Source organism: Mesoplodon bidens (genome assembly GCF_964165515.1).
Source record: "Mesoplodon bidens genome assembly, chromosome: 6".
NCBI lineage: Eukaryota > Metazoa > Chordata > Mammalia > Artiodactyla > Ziphiidae > Mesoplodon > Mesoplodon bidens.
In genome coordinates, this window is record NC_138162.1 from 25,737,160 (window position 1) to 25,758,203 (window position 21,044).

A 21,044-nucleotide genomic window follows, 5' to 3' on the forward strand; every position below is an offset into this window, starting at 1 on the left:
ATATATTTTTGCATGAAAAAAATTGGTGGAGATATATACACAGGTGAGTTTGGGGGGAATGGTGAGGCTGTAGTTAATCTTTTTTTAAATTTTGCTCATCTGTAGTTATACTTTTTAATTTTTTTTCCTACTATGAGCATGTACTAGCCTTGGAATAAGAAGATAAGCCAAACTACTTTTTTTAAAAAAAGAAAAAGAAGACAATGACTTAAGAAATATTTAATGGGAGTTGTTCCACATTATTGGTTCTTCTATTAGCGATCTGATAGGGCTAAGTGGGGTAGGGGGTGGTCCTACAGTGTTTGTGGTAGCTGGCCTTGTTATTTAGGGGATGGCTCAAGACTTCTGGAAGGCTAAGTGGATGTTGACAGAGCTGGTGATCATAAAAGGAGAGCCAATGGGAGAAGATTAAGTGCTTCACTTGTTACGGGTTTGAGCATTATGAGCTGCTGTGATGAGGCTCTGACTAATGGTGGTAGTGGCCAACTGCAGGAAATGTGGAGGATTTAGGAAATTGTGGATGCCGCCTACAGTGTTATTGTTGTTGATGTTTATTTCACTTGAGGCCCTTTTCCAGGAAAGCCATCATCTGGCCTTGGTCCTGTCGAACTGGCAGCTGTCATTGCTGGACCAGTATGCTTCGTCTGCATCTCACTCATGTTGATGGTCTATATCTGCCATAACCGCACTGTCATTCACCATCGAGTGCCAAATGAAGAGGATCCTTCATTAGATCGTCCCTTTATTTCAGAGGGCACTACGTTAAAAGATTTAATTTATGATATGACAACATCGGGTTCTGGATCAGGTAAAGTATTTGTTTTTTTCTTTTTCCTAAGATGTGTTTTTAAAATTAACTGTGTTATTTATTAGTTGGCTAAGCCAGTTGGCTTAGTATGTTAAAACTTGGGATAGTGGGAATACTACTCCAGCTTTGAACCTAATAAAGGTCTTTAAGCTAGGTCTGTATCTGAGCACGGCTAGTTTAGTTAAGGACAAATAGAATTGACTGACTTATTTGAGCAGTAAAAGTAAGTCACCGTCACATGTGCGTAACTTTCAAAACATTCTCACCTTCTCACGACTCTGTGAGAATAAGGACAGTTATTCCTCTGTAGCTGAGGCCGAAGTTCACAGATGTTCAAATAATCTGCAGTTTACCCATTCTCTTCAGGACTGTTTAGCAGCTTTATTTTTGTATTGAAAGCAGGCATGACAGAGAGTGTGTTTGGAATTGTGAAGGTTATTTGCTTTTTCAACATTAAATTGCTGTCTCTGGCTCAGGCCTAGTTTTTTATTAAACTAATGAATTTTTAGTCATTTTCTCACTTTAGAAAAAAGTCTGACCACCTTGTTATTTAATATCGCTTTATGGATCCATGGCCCTTCTGATATTTGCTTTTCTCAGTTCTCTTTGATTTTTGTGGCATCAGAAATAGATTATCTAATTACCTGAAGCAAATTTTGGCATAGCAATCAGTGCTTCGTATTTAAATCAAAAAGGGATTTATTTTTTACTTTTTTCTTACATGTGCTTTGGAAGGATACTAAGAGAAGAAGACTCCTATTCTCTACAGTATTGTAATTTGACACTTAATCCCTAGCCAGGAATTAAGAGATCTAGATTCCAGTGCAAACTTTGTCATTGATTGGCTGTCTGATCTTGGTTAAACCATGTTTTCTCCTTGGGCTTCTATTTCCTCATCAGAAATATGGGACAGATACTGTTGATAATAATACTTAAAGTGGTTTGTTAGGACTTTTAAATGAGATGTACTGTCCTTTAAGAAGTATAAATTAACTTCAAATAAGGGCTAGATTCATGGATAAAAAGATTTTAAAGTATATGTATAATGAAAATTTCATGAATTTTATAATCAAATGATTAAAGGAACTTTACTGGTTTTTTTAAAATTAATTAATTAATTTTATTTTTTGGCTGCGTTGGGTCTTTGTTGCTGCACGCAGGCTTTCTTTAGCTGTGGTGAGCGGGGGCTGCTCTTCATTGTGGTGGCTTCTCTTGTTGCGGAGCACGGGCTGTAGGCGCGTGGGCTTCAATAGTTGTGGCACACGGGCTCAGTAGTTGTGGAGCATGGGCTTAGTTGCTTCATGGCATGTGGGGTCTTCCCGGACCAGGGCTCGAACCCTTGTCCCCTGCATTGGCAGGCAGATTCTTAACCACTGTGCCACCAGGGAAGTCCCTGAAGGAACTTTAAAGCAGAAATTGTGACTGGGGGAGGAATATGACTCTGAAGCACAAAATCACATCTGATGGTACAGAAAGTTCACATAATGACAAATGTCTTTAAGGGCATGAAGGTATATTCATGTATACGTATGTATGTTTATTCATTTAAATATGAAGAAAGTGATTTCATGACAAAGTTTTCTTCTGTAGAATTTGGCCGTACGTATTCAGTAAGTGAGTTCTTCCCGTGACTTCTAGGATACATACAGGCTTATGGTGGAGCCCGGGTCTCTTAAGGCAGCCTTTAGGGATCCCTGTGACTGTTGTGAGGAGGAAGGCAGTGACGGGCTGGATTGAGATGGAGCAGCCTTAGTATTGAAGATGTGACAGTCTGTGGGCAGGAGTGGTGGAGGGGTGGAGAGAGACTATTTCAGGGTTCCCCTTTGATCCTGAGTCAGTTCAAAGGGTTCCCAAAGAATATCTGGCTCATTCTAGAAGCTAACCTGGACCAAAAAAACATGATAAGCAAGGGCCAACGTCACAGAAAATTAGGGTGGCTTTAGATCATTTGGAACTAATCCCTTGGACCTGCTCTCTTGCTGCCACACTTACACCCAGGGAATTCAAAGCAGCTCATGCCACTTGGCACAGTGGTATGTATCAGGCCTCAAGGAGAGCAAGCCTACCTACCTAAAGGATTAAATAGCTGTCTGGATGGCAGTTTGTTTCTGAATAAGAATATATTTATTTACCTTTTTTTTTTTTTTTTTTTTTTCTTTTTGCGGTATGCGGGCCTCTCACTGTTGTGGCCTCTCCCGCTGCGGAGCACAGGCTCCGGACGCGCAGGCCCAGCGGCCATGGCTCACGGGCCCAGCCGCTCCGCGGCATGTGGGATCCTCCCAGACCGGGGCACGAACCCGTATCCCCTGCATCGGCAGGCGGACTCTCAACCACTGCGCCACCAGGGAGGCCCATTTATTTACCTTTTAAGATACAGGCATGAAGTAAAAAATGAAATTGTAGTAAAGAATGGAATTGTTCTTTTTCCATTTTATCTATATTTCTAGATCCATCAGGGACCCCGCTCTATTGTCTGAAAGCTTCTCTCCCTCCTTTTATGCCTCCTTTTACCCCCTGCAAAAACTTGTCTGCATTGTTTGCCAGCTCTGTGGCTTTGGGCAGTTAGCTGATGTCTCACGCCTGAGTTATTTCATCTTTAAAATGAAAGTAATGAACCCTGCCCAGTGTATGTTACTGGATTGTTGTGAGGTTCTAATGAAATGAGATGTTTGTGTGAAAGCACTTAAGCACTTGGTAGATTGTAAAGTTATATCCAAATGACAGGTGTTATTCTTATTGAAAAGATATTTGGAAAAAAAATCTGATATACAGTATGAATTTGCTGCATTTTACAAAAAAACTAGTTTAAGGCTTCCTCCCCTGTCATAGTTTATTCTGTGTTAATGGCTTTCAGATTTATCCAGACAGAAGCTATCTTCTGTTGAATGACAGCAGAAAATTCCACTGCTTTTCCTTCTATTTATTATAAAGGCTGAATGCCATTTCATGAATGGGACTCATGCCTCTGAAGTCAAATGTCTCTGTATAATATCCTTTTTAGTTCTTCCACTCATTGAGGAAAAGATAAAACATTTTATGTTATGAATTCAAATGTTTATTACTCAGTACTATGACCATAATTGAGGAAAGGCCCTATCTCTCTCTTTCAAAGACTGTACTTTTAACTTAGGAATTGCAGGGAGACAATGGAGAGATGGGTTCTGGAACCTAGCTCTAAACTTAGAGCTAATCGTATCCCTGTTGCATTTATTTGAATCACATGTTGTGCACATGCCCATATTTAAGCTGTCATTAGATTGCAAAGTATGTGGGAACACACAAATATGTGCCAGATTTATTTATTTGGTTGTGCTGGGTCTTAGTTGCGGCAGGCAGGCTCCTTAGTTGCGGCACATGGGCTCCCTAGTTGTGGCACTCACGCGGGATACAGCTTCCCAATCAGGGATCGAACCCGGGCCCCCTGCATTGGGAGTGTTGGAGTCCCATCCACTGCGCCACCAGGGAAGTCCCCTGTTAGCCAGTTTTTGAGAGTGTGCGTCTCTTAGGCCAATGTTTATTATGTCTCATTCATGCTCTCTTTAATGCATGCATGTCCTTCAGGTCTTCTTTCTGTTGTTCACTGCATGTAAAGGTTCTTGGACCCTGTTTTCCTATTGAATTTTTCTCTCAAGCAGTTCTAAAAGGTACAGAAGTAAAGTAGAGAATATAGAGATCTGAATTAGGCCTGTTTATTTTTGTCTTTAGAAGAAAACTGTTACTTTTTTAAAAAATGCTCAGATTTTCATGTGGGTTATGGTAATCAAATACAGATAATATGATAAATCTAGATTTGATTTTTAATTCTAGTTCTGCATCTAGAATCCAGTTGTGAAGGGGAAGACAAAGACTTTTTGTCCTGTTAGGCTTTCTTGACCCTGCCTGAGTCCTGAATGTGTCAGGCATTTTCAGACTTCCCATTTGCTATTCCCTTTCTTCTTTATTCCCTGCATTTCTAAGTTCCAGATCAGCCTCCTGAAATGAACTATTAAGTATACTTTAAATCTTTAAGAACATGGTGTGGCCCTGTTCAAAGGCTTTAAGAAAATTTAGTAAGTTAGTGTCTACTGTAAACAGCATAATTAGGAATTGGTTATTCATAATACAAAAGAGCTCCTTGATTTAAATAAGGATTTTTCACAATTTTTAACCAGCAGTCTCCTTATAAAAACAATTGTTTACAATTAGACTGCTAACTACTTTGCAGGAAGTAGGGAGGATGGATAGAGCAAGGGGAAGGAAGGATCTATTTGAGAAACTTAAAGATGAAAAGAGACAACTTAAAGATTTAATATTTGGATTTATAAGTATTTCACACCAGAGAATCAAAGAGACCAGATAATTTTATTTACTTCCATTAGTTTAATTTGACCTAGCAGGCAACTCAAGATAGATTTTAAGTGACACAAATTTATGTGTATTAGACTGTATAAATAAAATACTGTAGAACATGATGTACACTGATATTTTGTCAGTGTCAGTATAATTTGACAGTTCTTAGTCCATGGGGAATTGGAATAGTCCCAAATATAGTGTTACTTAAATTTTCTAGGTAGTTAGTAAATACTTTTATGTTAATGAAATAAGTGTGGTAATATTTAAAACTATGTATTTTATAGTAAGGCAAGTTCAGTTGGTGAGAAAATTGCCAGTGTCTCATCACCAAGGTAAGTTACTTGGCATCATTCCTTAAGATATTAGTGTTGCCTAGGCAGCCAGTTCCTGGCACATAAATTGGTAAATTGCTTGCCTTGAAATGGTTTCTGTGATAATTTTTACTGATTTATTAAAAGTTAGACCAGAATTTACTTCTGCATTTCTTGTGCTTACACACTTTTCTCCTCCCATTTGTAAAACTGTTACCAGACTCATCTTTCTGAAATAAGATTTTAAAATTATTTCTTTCCGTTCATGAAATGAATGGAAATGTTTACTAGTTCCTCTTTCACCCACAGCTCTCATTGGTCATCTTGAGCTGGGCATTCAGTACTCTTCACATTCTGGTGCAGCTTCTCTTCTTTTCTACTGTTTTACTACATACATCCTTTTTCTGCTTATCTATCTAAGCTGGTTCCCTAAACATGTATCATCCATTTCTTTCTTCTACTTTTGCTTGCATATTTCTCTTACCTAAACATCTTACCTCCTTGTCTTCTTCTTTGGTCCTATCCCTTCTGTAAAGGACAGTCTAAATTCAGCTTATCTTTTTTTTTTTTTTTTTTTTTTTTTTGGTACAGCGGGCCTCTCACTGTTGTGGCCTCTCGCATTGCGGAGCACAGGCTCCGGACGCGCAGGCTCAGCGGCCATGGCTCACGGGCCCAGCCGCTCCACGGCATGTGGGATCTTCCCGGACCGGGGCACGAACCCGTGTCCCCTGCATCGGCAGGCGGACTCTCAACCACTGCGCCACCAGGGAAGCCCCAGCTTATCTTTTAAAGCCTACCTTGACTCTCCAGGCAGGAGTGTCTGGATTTTTTTTTATTGTATTTATTATTTTCCTTTTATCATGAATTATTGTTTTTGCAAATTTACTCTATATTTCCTCAGTGAGATTGTAAGTTCCTTTAAGGAGTTAAACCTTTCTGAGTCACTCTTTTAATGCCTATCGTGGTGTTAGAAACAGGTACCGATATTGATTGTGTCGAATACTATTTATTTTTATCTTTAGGTTTACCATTGCTTGTTCAGAGGACAATTGCGAGAACTATTGTGTTACAAGAAAGTATTGGCAAAGGTCGTTTTGGAGAAGTTTGGCGAGGAAAATGGAGAGGAGAAGAAGTTGCTGTTAAAATATTCTCCTCTAGAGAAGAACGTTCATGGTTCCGTGAGGCAGAGATTTATCAGACCGTCATGTTACGTCATGAAAACATCTTGGGATTTATAGCAGCAGACAATAAAGGTCAGTAACATTTGCTTCTCCTTTGAGTGTAACAAAATATATCTAATCCTTTCCACAAATAAGACTATTAAACATTGTCATATTTGATGAGAAATGGATGTTTGTCATATAAATTAGACCCATTAAGTAAAACAGAATATATTAGAAGCCTTTAGAAACAGGAACTTCTTAAAGATTTTCTTGACTCTTGACAACATGTTCCTAAACCTCTAATTGCTTTATAAAATGTAAAGAGCTATTTAAAAAAAGAAAAAAAAAGGTTACATGCTTTTGTTAGTTTGGTTCTAGGAAGTTAGTTACTGAGGATAGTCATAACGTAGAAAAAAAATTTATAAACTCTGGTTGCCCAGAGTTTTGAGATAGGCTAGAGCTCAGACATGTTTCCTTTTAATCTCTTCCTGACCATTAGGGCATTCTAATATTTCCTAATGACCTTATGTATAGGGAGAGTAAGAATAACTTCTCAGTGTATTCTGTGTTTAAATTGCTAAGGGCTAAATAGATTAATCTTTTAAGTAAACTCACTTAAATAGAGAAATGGTTTCTCCAAAACCACCTTGCCCTTAGTAACCATGTGGACCTTTTCTTGCCTGTGGTACACAGGTGCTTGAGGCCTGGGGGCAGATCAGATGCTGAAGCAAGTGAGGAAGCCATGTCAGTAGACAGTCAGCATGAGAGGTGACTGAAAAGTGAAAAGTGACTTCAGACTGCACTTCATTTACTTTCCTGGCTTCAGTTATTATAGTAGTGCCCACAATCCTACCTTTATAGCCTTTGTCAGAGGCCTGTATTGGGTTGGCCAAAAAGTTCATTTGGGATTTTCCGTGAAATGTTACAGAAAAACCCAAATGAACTTTTTGGCCAACCGAGTATTACAACTCAACTTTCATCACATCCACCCTGAATCAAATGTATTTCCCAGCTTTCCTATTTTTTAAAAAAAATGATATCAATATCTTTTTTAAAGGCCATAACCATAGTCATCTTTTTACTTCTCTCCCTTCCCATTTTCTTCAACAATATTTATTTCTTTGAAATATTAACAATGTTTAATCTCAGTTTGTGTTCATGGGTGATTTTGATTTTTCTATTTGCTTCTCTGTATTTTCAAATTTATTTACAACAAACATTACTTGTTTTTTTAAACTTTTATTTATAGAAAATTTCCAGTATATAGAAAAGTAGAGAATAGTATAATGAACCCTCATCACCCAGCTTCAACAATTATCAGCTCACTGCCAACCATATTTGAGCTCTGATTACACCTACTCTGCCCCCTCTGAATTATTTGAAGCTAATCCCAGATAGCATATCTTTTCATCCATAAATATCTCAGTTTGTATCTTTAGATTATGGGGAATCTTTTTTTGTGAAACATAACCATACTACCATTGTCAGTTTTAAAAATGCCATCAAATATCTAGTCAGTTTCACATTTCTGAAGTGGTCTCCCTCCCACCCTTTTTTTTTTTTTTAACAATTGGTTATTCACTTTAGGATCCACTGCATTTGGTTGATATTTATCTTAAATTCCTTAAAATCACTAGGGTTACCCTTTGTCTTTTTTTTCTTCTCGCAGTTTATCTGTTGAAGAAACTGGATTGTTTGTCTTATAGGGCTTATCATATTCTAGATTTGCTAATTGAATTCTTATAGTATCTCTGAACTTGCTCCTTGTAAAATTTGAAAACTGGTAGTTAAAATTAGAGACTGAATCTGATTTTATTGGTTTCCTGAAAATATTATATACTTTCTACATATTCTTTCTATTGCATCAAATCAGGAGATGTATACGTGTGATTATCTGCTTTTTGTGACTTAGGGGCGGTGATGGATGTAAGCAGGGATTATCAATAGATACTACCAATTCAGTATTACTTAATTTAAAAACAAAACAAATAAACAAAAGCAGTGATCATAGTCTGACCAAGTCCTTAGTTTTCACTTTCTTCTGTCTTTGACACCATTTAGCTTCTCCCCCAACCCTTAAAACAACCTTTGTATTCTGTGACTCTGGACTTTATTTCTTAATAGGTGTTTTTGTTTTCTGAAACTCTTTTTAATACATATGAAGGCTCTAATTCTACAAATAGTAATTTCTCCCTCAAAGAACTTACCCACATTTTTGCTTTCAAACTCAATGGTAGGTAGTGGTGACTTTCAAATCTGCATTTTTAGGTTCAACCCTTGCCCAGGCCCAGCATGTTTTAGGCTTGTTCCAAGTTGTAAACACACTAACCGACACAAAATGTTCCTGCTGCTGTGCCCTGAACTCTTTCCTTTTGCTCAGGCAGCAGCCAAGCTGGTACTGTCATCTGGAGGTTACCATGGGAACTGGCAACCCTGCTGGCTCTTCCCTACACCTCCTTTCTTCTTTGTCAGGGGTTAATGGACTTTGCCTAGAACCTAGCCCCTCACCCCCTATTCCCCTTTTCTTTATCTTTCTCATACTGATTTAGTTAATTCCACCTTAGACAACCCTTTATGTGGGCATAGCCTCTAATATGTCCTTCTTCCTTCCACCTCTCTTGTCAGTTACCTCAGAAAACCTCCCATTCTTCCATCTTGCTGCGTTCCTATTTATTTCTTGTATTTGTGAGCCTTTCAGAATTCAGGTATGGTTAATAAGCATGCAGATAAAGCTAGTGATGTACCTGTATCAAGGAAAGGTATAAGTTTGAACAGAATCAGTTTACGAAGTTTATGAAGAAACAAGTTGATAAAGAACTAGTATCATGAATATCTAAATCCTTTTGAAAATACCCAGAAATCTCCTCCAGAATCTTCTGAAAACATTTCATTCCTTAATCTTTTCTAATCAGAATTGCTTTCAATTAACAGCCTTCAAAATATATAAATTATTTTATGTCAATCAGTTTTTTCTTTTGTTTTACAACTAATGGGGAAGTTCTTATGTGCCATGCATTGTACTAAATTCTTTTTAAAAATCTATTATCCTATTTTTAAAATCTTCTTAGTAGTCTCGCAAAGTAAGGTATTCTTGTTGTGTAAAAGAAGGAACAAAGGCTCACTGGTTAAGAAACTTGTTTGAGGTCATGTAGTCAGTGACAGCCAGGCCCTGATTCCAACCCAGGTCAGAATGACTGCAAGTGTGCATCTTTTACTGAATTGTCCTGCCTCTTAGTATTGTTGTAATATTTTTGCTTTCATGATTTTGTGAAATATATGACTTTCCAGCTACTCCTAGGTTAAATTGGCTTTTGTGGACCAGCCTAGCCGAGAAGCCCAGCCAGAACCTTTACCATGATTCTCATGGGAACATACATTTCCAATTCATGTACTGGCTTACAAATGAACTTTTGGAAGAACCCATATTCCTAGTTGTTGAGGTTCAAAATCACCTTGTGTAAAACTGAATTCAGTCCTAGCCTTTTCTCCTCATGACATTTTTAGCTCCTGTCTCAGCTTCCCCATGTGTCAGTGATACCACTATTTTTATATTTTTCTAATCTGGAAACCTTAGAATTGTAATCTTTTCTGGCTTCTTTGTGAACGGTATACACAGTCTGTTTGTCATTAAAGCTTGCATGTCTCATTTAAACTCCCTTTTGGTTTGTCCAATAATATTCCATTCCCACTATAGCCACACTAGGTTCCAGGTACTTCTCATCTTCTTCCCTCCCTCCTCCCTTGTTTCCCTCCCCACTTCCAGAAACAATTGTTGAGCACCTAACCTGAACCAGGCACCTAACTTGAACCAGGCATTCCTCAAAGCATTATTCCAGCCCTGCTACCATCTGTGTGGACTCAACAGCACCATTTTTTTTTTTTTTTTTTGCGGTACACGGGCCTCTCACCATTGTGGCCTCTCCCGTTGCGGAGCACAGGCTCCGGACGTGCAGGCTCAGTGGCCATGGCTCACGGGCCCAGCCGCTCCGCGGCATGTGGGATCTTCCCAGACCGGGGCACGAACCCGTGTCCCCTGCATCAGCAGGTGGACTCTCAACCACTGCGCCACCAGGGAAGCCCCAACATCACCATTTTTGAACTATGATTCCTTCTCTCTTGAATGGGATTAGTTATCCTTGCCTTACCTCAAGATTAAGGGGCTTACTTTAAGGATCTAAAGGATACATACATGAAAGTATAAGAAAACTGAAATACAAGAAACTATGAAAGAAATATATACAAATTTAAGGTACCAACATATTGCAGTTGCGTGATTCAGGAGAGTAAGAAATGATAACTTTTGAATAAATCATAAATGTTCTATAGCCCATCTGAAATATTGTTATTCTACTTGACAGACAATGGTACATGGACTCAGCTCTGGTTGGTGTCAGATTATCATGAGCATGGATCCCTTTTTGATTACTTGAACAGATACACAGTTACTGTGGAAGGAATGATAAAACTCGCTCTGTCCACAGCAAGTGGACTTGCCCATCTTCACATGGAGATAGTTGGTACCCAAGGTAACGCAAAGCAATCCTGTTATTTAAGCTTTAAATTCCCATGGATCTAATGTCTGTTCAGAAAATTTTTGCAATAAGTTGGCTTAATTGGAGATTATTTAAAATGAGTTTTTAGATGAGAATATTTTACCTTTCTGTTGAAAATCTAAGGTGGAGTTATGAATCTGGGAATTTGTTCAGAGATTCTCCAGTCATTGTAACAATACTGATATATTTGTAAGTTCTTAAAAGTAGTAGCGTTTAGTCTTTCTTGTGATTTTTGAGGGTCTTGATTTTGGAATTTAGTTTATGTGCAGTACCATATGAAATGTGAAAAAGCTTTGTAAACATCAACATGCTACATAAATGTTATCTGGCTATCTAATAATTATATTTGACCCTAGGATAAGGAGACTGCATGAGACAGTTTTACAGTTGAAAAATTGAATACTAAGTTTTAGTTATGAAATTTTTATGCTTTGATTTTTGTGCCATATAAGATATCAGATGCCAATATATTCTCTGCTCTAATGATTATCCACTTGCTACCTGATGACTCCCCCACTCCCAACTTTACAACACACAACACACATGCTGTTTTACTATCTCAGCCAGCCCCATCTTTGTAAATTTTATTATTGTTGATTATAATAGCTTTATTGAGTTATAAGTTACCCATTTGGTATGCAATTCAGTGGTTTTTAGTATATTCAGAGTTGTACAGCTGTCACCACAATCAGTTTTAGAACATTTTCATCATCTTAAAAGAACCCTGTAGTTCTTAGCAGTCATTCCCCATTTCCCCCCAAACTCTTTAGCCTTAGGCAACCTCTAATATACTTTCCATCTCTATAGATTTGCTTATTCTGGACGTAGCATATAAATGGAATCATACAATATGTGATCTTTTGTGACTGGCTTCTTTCTCTTAGTGTATTTTCAAGGTTCGTCCATGCTGCAGCATTTATCAAAAATTCATTCTTTTTTATGGCTGAGTAGTATTTCATTTTTTATGGCTGAGTAATATTTCCTTGTATGGATATACCACATTTTGGGTATCCATTCATCAGTGATGGACATATGGGTTGTTTCCACTTTGGGCTGTTATGAATAATGCTGCTATGAACATTGTTGTGCAAGTTTTTGTGTGGAGATGTTTCTAGTTCTCTTGGATATATACCTGGGAGTGGAATTACTGGATCATATAGTTACTCTAAAGATGTGTGAAACTGCCAGACATTTTTTTCCAAGTGCCTGTACTATTTTACATTTCCATCAGCAGTCTCTGAGGGTTCCAAGTTTTCCACATTGTAATTATTATTTTTAAATTATTTTTAAATTTTTATTTTTTTTCTTGTTTTAGTGAGAAGACTTCTAGATTAAAATACATAGTCCCTGCATAGTACAACTTTTTCTATTGGTTAGTATTAAGGTATTATACATTTAATAAGTATATTCCAGTTGATAGACAAAGGAAGTGATTGAGATTCTTGGTTCTTGAATTCAAATATCAGTGACTAGGATTCCTGTAAAAAAATTCATAGGGTATCAAGAAACTAGTATCTTTAACCCCCCAGTCTTTGAGTATTAGACTTACATTTTTTGATCATCCATTTTCTTTGAAGAAATGTAATTTCAGCAACTTTATGTGTAATGATTCACTTAAGGTGGTTTAGTAATGACCCAGGTGTTGCAGTGATGGGGGTTGAAGTGCTTCGACACTGGGTTGGGAGGAGAAGCTTTTGAACCTAAATGTGAGATTTGTGATAGGTATTACCCTTTAAGCAACCATGTTTAATTTTTTTCTTTCTTTAGGAAAACCAGCCATTGCTCATAGGGATTTGAAATCAAAGAATATCTTGGTAAAGAAGAATGGAACTTGCTGTATTGCAGACTTGGGACTGGCAGTAAGACATGATTCAGCCACAGATACAATTGATATTGCTCCAAACCACAGAGTGGGAACAAAAAGGTATACTTATGGCTACACAGTGAATAATGTTCTGAAATTGACTTCTTTTCCTTCTCATTTCTAGATACATATCTTTTCTGAAACTCGACCTTGTACTTTATTAGATTGCTCACAGGTAGAAGATCTCATGGTCTTGCCTGCTCTGAAACCAAGGTTACCTGACTTAAAAAGGTAACTGCTGATGAAGGTGGCCTTTCCAGAAAATATTACCGTTAGTTAGTTATCATAATAGTAGCTAATATTTATGGGGTACCTACTATGTGCCAATCATTTTAATGGGTCTTTTATGTATATCATTTATTGCTCTCTTCAAATGTTGTGCTATATAGTTAGCCCAACTGTTTTCATATTTTTATTTCCTGAAAACATGCGTTTCTCTCTTCAAACTTTCCCATGTGCTGTATCCTAGAGCATACTTTCTGCTTTTATTTCCCTAGCTTGTAGTTAGTCTTCCTTTCTCATAGAAATCCTTTTCTGGACTGTTAGATGTCCCTGGCAAGGGCCCTCACTGCGTGCTAAACTTGGACCATTGAGGCACTTAGCACATTATAACTGTCCATTTATTTGTCTGTATATTCCATTGGATCGTAAGCTGCTTGAGAGCAGCCTTGTATTCCCAGCATCCGTCACAGTGCCTAATACATAGTAAGTCCTCAATAAATATTTGTTGAGTCTGTGAGTACTCAAAGGACCTAATTAGGTGGGTATCACTATCCTCAATTCAGAGATGAGGAAACTGCCTTGTGGAGGTTAAGTAATGTGGCCAACCAACCTTATGGATGGTAAGCTGAAGAGCCGAGATTTGAACCTGGGCCTTTCTGACCCAAAAGGCTTTGCTCTGTGTATCACAGCATTTGCCACCACATATCTTTAAACTGCTACCTTGGACTTGAATAGAGCCAAACTTTATTCTATCTCAGTCGTATTTGTCATTTATGGATTCAACAGGGACTCTCAGATCTCTTGACTCAGTGTTCCAGGCAGTGGTTGCTGCAGGTCTTTGTGAGTCCTAGGATTTTTGAAACCTCAGAACTGTGCAAGGTGGTATTAATAGGAGAACTGGCACTCATTTTTATCTATTACTTTGTTCCCTAGAATATGTCTTTGTCTTTCCTTTTATCCTGTATTAGTGAGAAGACTTCTAGATTAAAATATAGTACATAGTACATAGCCAAGTAGGTGGTGTACATTAGGTCACCTAGGATAGTCAGTTATTACGTGTGGGTCATTGGAAACTTAGATCATAAGGCAGATAGCATAAAATTGTTGTTTCAGCTTTTCATGGGATTTGGTTGACATCATTAATTTGCAAACCAGTTGGGATATTTAATATTTTTCTTGAGTCTAATATGATCTCAGTTATGTGTGGAAGCTTGAGCTTCAGAGATCAGACCCAGGGAGAGGACAGGGGTGGGCTGTGTAGAAACAGTCTGAAGAGGCTGGTGCAACTGACTTCACCTGAGGTTATACACAGAGGAAGCCTGGGCTGCCTTAGAGACCAGGTGCCATTGTGTGGGCAGTGCGTGAGGGGAGGGTTGGGACCTGCCATTATGGCCTTTTTCCTGGCATGAGCTCTTAGGCAGCAGGACACAGCCTACACAAACTCCTGGAACAGTCACGATACATGCCCCACCCCCCACCCCCACCCGAGGCTCCAGGAGCAATCGTGAGCTGCCTCTGCTCCCCTCATGTGCTCTGGGGGCACACGTGAGCTGCCACCACCACCAACCCCAGGACCAGGCATCGGCCACTGCATATGCACACCCTCTATCAAGAGGATAACTGCCAGCACATGCTGAGGAAAGAGGTGACAGGCATCCATACTAAAAACAGCCCTTGCACCAAAAGTATTAAACCCACACAAGGTACACAGGGACACTCCCACATATAAACAGTCTTCCAAGACCACCATAAACTGTTTCTCCTAAACTCACAGAATAAGAGAAATACAAGTAAAGTGAAGAAGCAGAGGAACCACCCCCAGTTAAAAGACCAAGAGAATTCCCCGGAAAGGACAAACAATGAAACAGACCTCTTAGGTCTAGGGGACACTGATTTCAAAAAGGAAACAGTGAAAATACTAAAGGAATTAAGAAAGGCTATCAACAGAAATGCAGAGTACTATAAAAAGGAACTAGAAACCATAAAGAGGAACCAAGAAAAATTAGAAAACTCACTTGCTGAGACAAAAACTGAAGTAAAGGCAATGAATAGCAGAATAAATAATTGAGAAGAACGAATAAGTGACCTGGAAGATAGAATATGGAAATCACCCAGTCAGGATGGCAGACAGACAAACGAAAAAAAGAGACCTATGGGATAATATAAAGCATGCCAATCTACGCATAATAGGGATTCCAGAAGGGGAAGAAAGAGAAAAGGGGATCAAAAATGTATTTGAAGAAATCATGACTGAAAACTTCCCAAACCTAAGGAAGGAAACATAGCCAGGTACAGGAAGCACAGAGGGTCCCAAACAAGGTGAACCCAAACAGATCTACACGACAACCTATTATAATAAAAATGGCAAAAGTTAGAGGATTCTAAAGGCAGCAAGAGAAAAACAAAGAGTTAATTACAAGGGATCCCCTGTAAAGTTATCAGCTGATTTCTCTACAGAAATGTTGCAGGCCAGAAGGGACTGGCAAGATATATTCAAAGTCCTGAAAGGGAAAAATCTGCAACCTAGGATACTCTACCCAGCAAGATTATCATTGAGCAGCAAGATTATCATTGAGAATAGAAGGAGAGAGAAAGAATTTCTCAGACAAGCAAAAAACTAAAAGAATACAGCAGTACTAAAGCTATCCTAAAGGGAATATTGAAAGGTCTTCTCTAAATAGAAAAGGAATAACAGTCTATAGGGAAGAGAAAATCACAATTGGAAAGCAAATTACCTAAATAAGCCAGTACACACACAGATTAAAAAAAAAAAATTCTGTGAAAGTGATGGTAACCACAATGAACAGCAAAAGGATGAACATGAAGATGTAAAAGAGGACATCAAAATCATAAAATGTGGGGAAGGAGGGTAAGAAAATGTAGATTTTTTTTCATTTCCTAGATGTGTTTGAGCCTGTATGACTACCAGTGTAAGGCAAGTAGATATAGAACGGGGTTAACATATTTCAGAAACAGAGTAACCACAAATCAAAAGCATACAGTAGATTGACAAAAGCAAAAAAGAGGATATAAGTGTAATACAAGAGAAAACCATCAAACCACAAAAGGAAAAATAATAGAAAAGGACAAGGAAGAAATATAAAATCAATGGGAAAACGAGGTCAAAATGGCAATAAATAACATATCTATCAATAGCTACTTAAATGCCAATGGACTAAATGCTCCAATCAAAAGACACAGAGTGGTAAGCTTCTGCACAGCAAAGGAAACCATAAACAAAATGAAAAAACAACCACAGAATGGGAGAAAATATTTGCAAACTATGCAATGGACAAGGGCTTAGTCTCTAAAATTTACAAACAGCTCACATGGCTCACTATCAAAAACAGAAGCAACCCAGTCAAAAAATGGGCAGAAGACCTAAATTGATATTTCTCCAGAGAAGACATACAGATGGCCAAGAGGCACATGAAAAGATGCTCAGCTAATTATTAGAGAAAAGCAAATCAAAACTAAAATGAGGTATCACACCAGTCAGAATGGCCATCATCAAAAAAATCTACAAACCATAAATGCTGGAGAGGATGTGGAGAAAAGGGAACCCTCCTACACTGTTGGTGGGAATGTAAATTGGTACAACCACCATGGAGGTTCCCTAAAAAACTAAAAATAGAACTACTATATGATCCAGCAATCTCACTCCTGGGCATATATCCGAGAAAACCATGATTCAAAAAGATACATGCATCCCAATGTTCATTGCAGCACTATTTAAAATAGCCAAGACAGGGAAGCAGTCTAAATGTCCACTGACAGAAGAATGGGTAAAGAAGATGTGGGGGGGGTGTGTGTGTGTGTATACACACACATGTATATATACATACACACACACACACACACAATGGACCATTACTTAGCCATTAAAAAGAATGAAATAATGCCATTTGCAGCAACATGGATGGACCTAGAGATTGTCATACTAAGTGAAGTCGGTCAGACAGAAAAAGACAAATATCATATGATATCACTTACATGTGCAATTTAAAAAATGATACAAATGAACTTATTTACAAAGTAGAAACAGACTCACAGACTTAGAAAACAAATTTATGGTTACCAAAGGGGAAAGGTAGGGGTGAGTGATAAATCAGGAGGTTGGGATTAACATATACACAATACCATATATAAAACAGATAATCAATAAGAACCTACTGTGTAGCACAAGGAACTCTACCCAATACTCTGTGATAACCTATATATAGGTAAAGAATCTGAAAAAGAATGGATATATGTATATATATTAACTGAATCACTTTGCTGTACACCTGAAACTAACAAAACATTGTAAATCAACTATACCCAAGTATAAAATAAAAAATTAAATTAAAAAATAAGAAAATATACTCTCTCAAAAAAGAGATCTCTCAATATCCTGTGGTAAACCATAATGAAAAAGAATAGGAAAAGGAATATATATATATATGTATGTATGTATATCTGAATCACTTTGCTGTACAGTAGAAATTAACACAACATTGTAAATCAACAATACTTGAATAAAATAAATTTTTTTAAATAGAAAAAAGAGAGTGGCAGATCTGATAGAAAAAAACAAAAGCCTACAACATGCTGCCTACAAGAGACCCACTTTAGGGCAAAGGACACACATAGATTGAAAGTGAGGGGATGGAAAAAGACTTCATGCAAATGGAAATGAAAAGAAAGGGGAGGTTGCAATACTCATATCAGACAAAATAGACTTTCAAACAAAGGCCATAAAGAAGGATAGAGAAGGATAAAAGGATCAATACAGGAAGAGGATTTTACACTTGACAACGTACATGCACCTTATAGGAGTACCTAAATACATAAATACTAACAGACATAAAGGGAGAAATTGATGGAAATACAATAATAGTAGGAGACTTTAACACCCCATTCACATCAATGGACATATCTAGACAGAAAATCAATAAGGCAACAGAGGTCCTAAATGACACAACAGAACAGTTAGGCTTAATTGACATTTTCAGGACATTACATTAAAAAAAAACCCAAACCCAGAATAAACATTCTTTTCAAGTGCACATGGAACATTCTCTAGGATTGACCACATTACTAGGGCATAAGACAAGCCTCAGCAAATTTAAGAGTATAGAAATTATCTCAAACATCTTTTCTGACCACAACAGCATGAAACTAGAAATCAACGACAGAAAAGAAATGAAAAAAAAAAAAAGATTACATGGAGACTCAACAGCATGCTACTAAAAAACCAATGGGTCAATGATGAAATCAGAGAGGAAATTTAAAAATACCTTGAGGGACTTCCCTCAAGGTGGTCCAATGGGTAAGCCTCTGCATTCCCAATGCAGGCGGTCTGGGTTCGATCCCTGGCCAGGAAATTAGATCCCACGTGCATGCTGCAACTAAGAAGTCTGCATGCTGTAACTAAGAAGTCCACAAGCCGCAACTAAGTCCGCATGCCACAACTAAGAAGTCTGCATGCCACACTAAGAAGTCTGCATGCCACAACTAAAGATCCTGCATGCCATAGCTAAGACCCAGCGCAGCCAAAATAAAATGAATAAATAAAATAAATATTAAAAAAATACCTTGAGACAGATGACAATGAAAACACAACCGTACAAAATCTAGGGGATGCAGCAAAAGCAGTTCTTAAAAGTTCATAGCAATACAGACCTTGCTCAAAAAACAAGAAAAATCTCAAACATCCTAACCTACTACTTAAAAGAATTAGAAAAAAGGAGAACAAACAAAACCTGAAAGTCAGCAGAAGGAAGGAAGTAATAAAGATCAGAGGGAAAAATAAAATAAGAGGTTTTAAATAAAATAGAGATTAAAAAATAGAAAAAAATCAATACAACCAAAAGCTGGTTCTTTGAAAGGATAATCAAAATTGACAAACCTCTGGCCAGGCTCACCAAGAAGAAAAGAGAGAGAATCCAAATAAAGTAAATGAAAAAGGAGACATAACAACTGATACTGCAGAAATACAAAAAACCATAAGGGAATACTGTGAACAATTCTATGCCAACAAATTTGACAACCTAGAAGAAATGGACAAGTTTCTAAAAACATACAGCCCACCAAAATTGAATCAAAAATAGATACATACAGCTGATTCACTTTGTTGTAGAGCAGAAACTAACACAACATTGTAAAGCAGTTACATTCCAATAAAAAAAATAGATAATTTGAACAGACTGATCATTAGAGGTGAAACAATCTGTAATTTAAAAACTCCCTACAAACAAAAGTCCAGGACCAAATGGCTCCACAGGTGAATTCTACCATACAAAGAAGAACTTACATTGCTCCTTCTAACTCTTCCAAAAATTGAAGAGGAGAGAACACTCCCAAAGACATTCTATGAAGCCACCATCACCCTGATACCAAAACCAGACAAATACACCAGCAAAAAAGAAAATTATAGGCCAATATCATTGATGAATATAGATGCAAAAATTCTCAACAAAATTAGCACACTGAATCCAAAAACACACAAAAAAGATCATACACCATGACCAAGTGGGATTCACTGCAAGTTCACAAGCATGGTTCAACATTCACAAATCAATGTGATACACCACAGGAACAAAAGACAAAAACTGCATGATTGTCTCAATAGATGCAGAAAAAGCATTTGACAAAATTCCATTCATGATTAAAAAAACTCTTACCAATGTGGGTACAGAGGGAACATATCTCAACGTAACAAAAGCTATTTATGACAAACCCACAGCCAATATAATACTCAGTGGTGAAAAGCTGAAAGCCTTCCCAGTAAAATCTGGAACAAGACAAGGATGTCCACTCTCACCTCTTCTATTCAACATGGTATTGGTAGTCCTAGCCACAGCAATCATACAAGAAAAATAAAAGGTATCCAAATTGGAAGGGAAGAGGTAAAGTTGTCATTATATGCAGATGACATGATTCTATATATAGAAAACCCTGAAGACTCCACACAGAGATTACTAGAACTGATAAATGCATTCAGCAAGGTAGCAGGATATAAGATTAACATACAGAAACCGGTTGCATTTCTTTACACTAAAAATGGAACATCACGAAGGGAATGTTTAAAAAAAAAAAAAAACTTTCAAAATTGCACCCTCCAAAATAAAATACTTAGGAATAAACCTGCCCAAGGAGGTGGAAGACTTGAGGACTCTAAAACATGAATAAAGGAAACTGAAGATGATTCAAAGAAGTGGAAAGATATCCCATGCACTTTTGGATTGGAAGAATATTGTTAAAATAGCCATACTACCCAAAGCAATCTACAGATTTAGTGCAATCCCTACCAAATTACTCATGACGTTTTTCACAGAACTAGAATAATCCTAAAATTTATATGGAGCCATAAAAGACCCAGAATTGTCAGAGCAATCCTGAAGAAAAAGAACAAAGCAGGAAGCATAACCCTCCCAGACTTCAGACAATATTACAAAGCTACAGTAATCAAAACAGCATGGTATCGGCACAAAAACAGACATATGGATCAATGGAACAGAATAGAGAGCCCAGAGATAAACCCACACCACTACAGTCAATTAATCTTCAACAAAGGAGACAATAATATACAATGGGAAAAAGACTCCTTCGGCAAGACTCTCCTTCTAACTTCTAAATCGAAGTTAGAACACACCCTCTCACCATACACAAAAATAAACTCAAAGTGGCTTAAAGACTTAAACATAAGACATTACACCAAAAACTCCTTGAAGAGATCACAGGCAAAACATTCTCTGACATAAATCACACCAGTGTTTTCTTAGGTCAGTCTCCCTAGCAGTAGAAATA

At 37.6% G+C, this 21,044-nt stretch overlaps 1 protein-coding gene across 4 annotated transcripts in view; it reads left to right on the forward strand.

The window, feature by feature from the left end:
* The window catches only part of TGFBR1 (transforming growth factor beta receptor 1), a 66,796-nt gene that overhangs the window by 39,700 nt on the left and 6,052 nt on the right, over window positions 1–21,044 (forward strand). For 3 of the 4 annotated variants that reach the window (XM_081236558.1, XM_081236560.1, XM_081236561.1), the window contains exons 3-6: window positions 566–808; window positions 6,474–6,704; window positions 10,973–11,140; window positions 12,935–13,091. In XM_081236558.1, coding sequence (XP_081092684.1) covers window positions 566–808; window positions 6,474–6,704; window positions 10,973–11,140; window positions 12,935–13,091 — 799 coding nt within the window. The remainder of the gene's footprint in view (window positions 1–565; window positions 809–6,473; window positions 6,705–10,972; window positions 11,141–12,934; window positions 13,092–21,044) is intronic. The other variant, XM_081236559.1, reaches the window with a different exon arrangement.